Below are 6,172 nucleotides of genomic sequence, written 5' to 3' on the forward strand. Positions count from 1 at the left end.
TTTTTTTTTTTTTTTTTTTTTTTTTTCTTCCTCATCAACTGAGACAACTCGAGCTGTGAACTTTTTTTTTTTTTTCCCCCATAAACTTTTTAACTGCTTTCATCTTTTCTGCTTTTCCCAATTTTGTCATCCCAGTTGAGGTAGTTTTTTTCTCATCGTGCAACACTTTTATGTGTGCCTTTCTCCAACACTTTTTTTTTTTTTTTTTTTTTTTTTTTTTTTTCTTTTCTCGTCTCCGTGTCGTTCCCCCCTTTGGCAGAAGTGTTCCTGTCGCAAAAGAACAAAATAAAATAAAATAATTTCGCCAGACGGTGGAATCAGCAAGGCTGTATCCCCTCCGTGTACATTTCAAAAATGCTGCTCATAAACAGCTACCCAGTATAATACCATTATGTACTGCTCTATTTTTTTTTTTTTTTTTTATGTTTTTACCAGAGGAACGCAAAATTGTGGCGTAGAAACAAAAAAAAAAAAAGTCCCTTTTACTGCTTTTTTCTTTTTGGCTTGCTTCGCTGCACTTCCTTCAAGGTGTGTACACCATCCTGTGTGAAAAGCACACCCCGCCTCCTCTTTTCTCCCATTCGTGTAGTGGGTCACCGGAAAGGTTATCGTTTAGCGAACGGACAGACACGTATACGTGCACGTGTGTGAGAGGATTTAAAAGGCAAAGTGAAATATTGTCTCGCCGAGTTGGTTGGTCAGTCACGCGACGGATGGCTAATCAACCCTGCAGGATGCTTAACCCTTAACGTATAAGCTGTTCTCCCTTTTTTTTTTTTTTTTTGACCATGTGTCATCTCACTAAGTAGTAGTCTGCCCCTTCTTCCTGTCACCACAAAAGGGGATTCATTGCTTTGCGTCTGTTCCGTTTCGCTGGGGTGACCCCTCGGACCCGTAAAGCGGTTACCAACTAAGGATGCAAATCGTGTTGATCTGCAACACCTTTTCCATTTCATACTTTTGAACCTTTAAACTGTTCTCGTTAGAGGGAGCTAAGCAGATTGGAAGCTTGCTCAGGGTTTTCTCCTCTGGGTGGGGGGCGTTGTTTCTTCATTTCGTTAAGTTTAAGAATGGGCAAAGCGAAAAAGGGGAGGAGAGGGGAAGACCGAGGACACGTCACAGTTGCTTGCAAAATGGTGAGGACGTACGTCGTCTATGCCCACTTGGGGGCTTTCCCACTCAGGACACCCCTCTGTGCTGCTCCGTTGAAAGCGCTAGGGGGAAAAGCGTTTGCAGGGGGACGTACACTCACATATTCGGTTAGCTCGCCCAATGGGGGGAAAAATGCGCAAATCTGTTTTCGCAAACGGAGCGGCTGCACAAATGGTATTATGCGCAGTGGGGACGGGTAGTAGCCTCCTCACCATGACACTTCTTTCGTGAATCCACTCATGCACGCAATTCTGTTACCTGCACAAGGCGACTTCCATATGCGTAGTACGTTTTTTTTTTGTTTCACTTCCCCGGAACTTTATACATACAAAAGATGTAATACCTCTGTGAGATGTTTTTTTTTTTTTTTATTTTTTTCTTCTTTCCTCCCCCCTGTTGATACACACTTGTAATGATCTGGGTGGGGGGCGTTGTTTCTTCATTTCGTTAAGTTTAAGAATGGGCAAAGCGAAAAAGGGGAGGAGAGGGGAAGACCGAGGACACGTCACAGTTGCTTGCAAAATGGTGAGGACGTACGTCGTCTATGCCCACTTGGGGGCTTTCCCACTCAGGACACCCCTCTGTGCTGCTCCGTTGAAAGCGCTAGGGGGAAAAGCGTTTGCAGGGGGACGTACACTCACATATTCGGTTAGCTCGCCCAATGGGGGGAAAAATGCGCAAATCTGTTTTCGCAAACGGAGCGGCTGCACAAATGGTATTATGCGCAGTGGGGACGGGTAGTAGCCTCCTCACCATGACACTTCTTTCGTGAATCCACTCATGCACGCAATTCTGTTACCTGCACAAGGCGACTTCCATATGCGTAGTACGTTTTTTTTTTGTTTCACTTCCCCGGAACTTTATACATACAAAAGATGTAATACCTCTGTGAGATGTTTTTTTTTTTTTTTTATTTTTTTCTTCTTTCCTCCCCCCTGTTGATACACACTTGTAATGATGGGAAGTTGCACGGGGGTCGTTTTTCTCGCCCCAGAAAAATTAGCTAATCTTGGGAGTGTAAATTTATTACTTTTTTTTTTTTTTTTTTTCTTTTTTTTTTTGGTAAAAACGCCTGACTTGTTCATACGGAATTTATCCTTCCCCCTTTTGTCCGTCCTTCGTGAAGAGTACGAGTGTGGGTAGGGTGACATTGATGAAAGAGTTTCCTCACGCAGACGTATGCACACCCCCGCGTGCCGCAAAGGTATGCGGGAAAGGGGGGAACAAAAAAGGACGTGGCAAAAGCAATTTCCTTAGTCCGTTTTTCCCCCCCCTTCTCCTCGTCCGATTTCCCCCCATTCCCTGGTCGGGGCGAAGCAGCGCGTGGCACAAGTAACTGCGCAGCAGAGTGTAGCACGCGGCGCAAATTAAAAAAAAAATATATATATATATAATAACGCAACCGCGCCCCTCCACACGGCGCACGCCAACACAAAGCAAAGCGAAAAAAAAAGAAGTGTAAAAACCACTTGAATGTGGAGTCCAATTATTTTTTTTTTTTTCGAATAAAGAGGCAAACACACTTGCGTTTTCCTCCCCAGTTGTTGTTGCCCCAATTTTTCCACCACCCATCCGCACACACATAAAAACCAGACAAAAAAAAAAAAAAAAAAAAAAAAAAAAAAAAAAAAAAAAAAAACCTGCACAACGCAGCAATGAAGATACAGTATCACCTGTTGCTGTTGACGTTCCTCCTGTCGGAAGACGTACTTTGTAATAACAGCGGTTATGAAGATGTAAAGGGTATCTCCGCGGAAGTGAAGAAGGGGAGTGGTGGTGCTGGAAGTGATTACCTGGCCACTGGTGGAAAAAAGGCGTTATGGCCATGGAATGGAAACGACAAAAAAGGACATGAAAACAAGAGTAGCAAAGACGAGGACGGACTCCTGTCCTCGCTACTCGGCTCAGTCAAACGATTGCTCCCTTTTAATGAAAAAGGAATTCAAAACAATGTCCAAGGGATCAGTGACAATGTAGTAGACATGAAAGATGCAATGATAAAAAATTCTTCCAACTTGGTTAAACATGCAAATAAATTAAAAGAAGAAATACAAAAAAACACAGCCTACTGGGCCAACGTGGTTAAAACGACTGTGAGTGAGGAGCTCCATCACATTGACCAATTCAGCAAGGAGCAGTTAGACAAACTAAAAAAGGATCCTGAACATAAAAATTTTTTCACCAAACTGTTCAGCGGGGATAGTGCGGCGGCCGATGTGTCCTCCGTGTCTTCCTCCTCCGCCTCTAACAAGGAGACGGAAATGAAAAATGCACAAGGTGCTGTTGGGTCCAAGGCACCACCTGGACATGACGACGCTGAGGTGGAGAATGAAGAAAAAGCGAAATCGTTTTGGGATTTCCTGCACACAGGGGCAGGTGGTAATGCATCCCCTGCAACAGATGAGAAGGAACCCAGTACAGGCTTCCTACGTATGTTTAAGACAGACAAAAATAAACCCAGTAGCGTCACACACAATAAGGAGTCCTTCTCGTGGTTTTCTACACACTCTTCTGAGGATGGATCAGCCACACAACAGAATCATCCCGATAATGAAAAGGAGAAGAAGCAAGGATTTACTTTTAACATTTTCAACAGTAAGGATAGCAGTCAGGAGTCCCGTTCTGTGCCCCACTCAAATACAAATGATAAAGGAATTTTTACTCAGTGGTTCAATCCTCCCACCGCTAAGGGAACAAACAAGGATGAGCACTTGCCGCAGAAAGAACAATCGGGGGGAATGACACAGGACTCGGTTAATGACTCTCAACATGTAGAAGTGCACGAGGGGGAAAAACAAAAAAAAAACTTCTCCCTCCTCAACATGTGGAAGGCCACACATAAAGAGAAAGACGCAGAGGAACAGAACAACGGCGAAGTGGACACGGACGTAGGAAGCAACATGAGTCAGGTGACCGAGGGGGAGGGCAGCGATGAAGAAAGTACAAAGGGAGGAAGTTTCTTTTTTAACCCTTTTGAAGGTTTAGGGTTCAAGTCCAAGGGCGAATCATCTCACACTAAAGACACAGCTCCGGGAAAAACAAATATCGCAGAAGGAATGTCACACGCAGATTTAAGCAAAGGGAATAATTACCTGGTGGACCTCATGAAGAATGTTTACGAGGGAAAGAATGATGAAACAGGTGAACAGGCGCAACAAATATTATCCTTTATGCATACGAAGCATGAACACGATGCTAATACCAACTGCCACCCATTAGTATCCTTCAAGGTATGTCTGAACACATGCTTCAATGTACCTTCAGCAATGGAAGGAGGAAGCAGCGATGGGTCTAATGAACACAAGAAGAAAAATTTATCCGCTGGTGATTATAAAAAGCTAGAAGCATGTATCCTGAAATGCAAAAATACAAATTTGAGTGAGCAAGCTCCGGGGTGCGCAAACAAAGATGGTTCCGTTACCACTAGTGATAAAACAAATTACGAAGAAAAAATAAAGAATTTGAAACAGAATAATTATACATTGGGGGAACAGTCCTCTGTGTTCTCCGATTTGACCACACATGATAAATATGCGGAAGGGGAGACGCCCTCACATAAGTCCAGCTGGGTCATGGGTGCTTCTGGAACAGATAACGCTGGGGATGAAACAGAGGTGCAAAATGGTTCTCGTACATTTCCCACACTGGCTGATGGTAAGCTCGGAGCTCACTTGTACAGTGTGGATTCTAGCAACACGGGTGGTCATAACAAGGAACCCACCACTGACGGGAACAAGCACAGCATGGTTGGCGAGAACTCTTTTAGCTTCTTTAAAGCCTTTGCACCCCAAACGGGTTCTACGTCTGATGGTGTGAACACCCACGGGGCAACCAATCCGTTGGGTGCACCTCATAATGACAATAATAACAAGGCGGGCACAGAAGGCGCAGCGGCCAATTTAACTGCGGCAGGTGTGCACGGGGAGGACCTTGAAGGGGCAATACATGGTAGTGGCAGTGGTGGGGGTAGCGGTGATGGGGACACTGATGATGAGGACGACTGGAACGACTTCAGTTACATATCGCAGGCATTATTCCTGCTCCTCCTGCTGGTCACCTTCTTTGTCTACCTCTCCGCCTTCACCAACATAATCACCCAATTCTATGTGTCGTTCAAGGAGAAGGTGTGCCTTTACATAAAGGGGCAGTATAGGTCCCCGTTCGACCAGGCACATGGAGAATCCGCCGAGGCCTTCTTGCCCAAGGGGCTCCATTCCTACGGCAACGCCAGCGTCCATGGCTCCTACGACAACTTGTACCACGCCTTCCACGAGAACTCATGCGAAATGATTTGAGCGGTTATCGGTTCGCGAGGGAGCGAATGAGCGGCTAATGGGGGTAAGCTGCTGCGCTGCCGTGCTGCCATGCCCCGTTTGGCCCTTCCCTCCACGATGAATTAAAATATGAATTCTTACCATCCAGCCAATTTCCCCCCAAACACAACACCCACAAATTTTTGTTTTTTAAATCCTCCTCCTCCGCCCCTTCTCTGTGTGATTATAAATGTTTTTTTTTCCCCACCTTTTATAAAGATGCCTCAAATATGTTTACACTCTTCTCCACTCCTCGCTGGAACGACAGAATGAATAGAAGAAAAGAAAAAAAAAAAAAAGTGAAACAATTCCGCCCTCTACCCCCTGTGGCCATGTGATTCGGATTGTCCTAGTAGAAAAGGAGAGAGGAAGCGTTGTTTTATAAGATGTGCTGGGCGCCTCATATGGGTTTTATTTTTTAATGTCCTGTTGTGCATTGTAATGAGGCCCCAAATGGTACACGGGGTGGAGTTGAAAAAAGAAGAAACCACCCATCGACGCCCATTTTACTGGTCAGTGTTGTTGGGGTACACGTTGTTTTGCTCCTCTGGAGAGCGTCTCCGCCTCAGTGGTTGCCGCGCGCGCATGCGTCACCTTAAGTGAAGGCCACTTGAGCAGAGATATGCGCATACGACACAGCACAAAAGCGGCCTTCATTATGCATGTATAAAAAAAAAAACGGGCCCTGCAAATTGTGAGAGGTGCAC

At 45.1% G+C, this 6,172-nt stretch overlaps 1 protein-coding gene across 1 annotated transcript; it reads left to right on the forward strand.

Annotated features, from left to right (window-relative positions):
• Positions 1-2,807: 2,807 nt before the first annotated feature.
• AK88_02339 (uncharacterized protein) lies at positions 2,808-5,742 on the forward strand (the record flags this gene model as incomplete). The annotated part of the gene is made up of 2 exons (XM_012479970.1): positions 2,808-5,407; positions 5,685-5,742. 2 exons carry the CDS (start codon positions 2,808-2,810, stop codon positions 5,740-5,742), a joined length of 2,658 nt encoding a protein of 885 aa, XP_012335393.1.
• Between the last annotated feature and the right edge of the window lie 430 nt (positions 5,743-6,172).

Source organism: Plasmodium fragile (genome assembly GCF_000956335.1).
Source record: "Plasmodium fragile strain nilgiri unplaced genomic scaffold supercont1.22, whole genome shotgun sequence".
In the NCBI taxonomy this organism is placed as follows: Eukaryota; Apicomplexa; class Aconoidasida; order Haemosporida; family Plasmodiidae; genus Plasmodium; species Plasmodium fragile.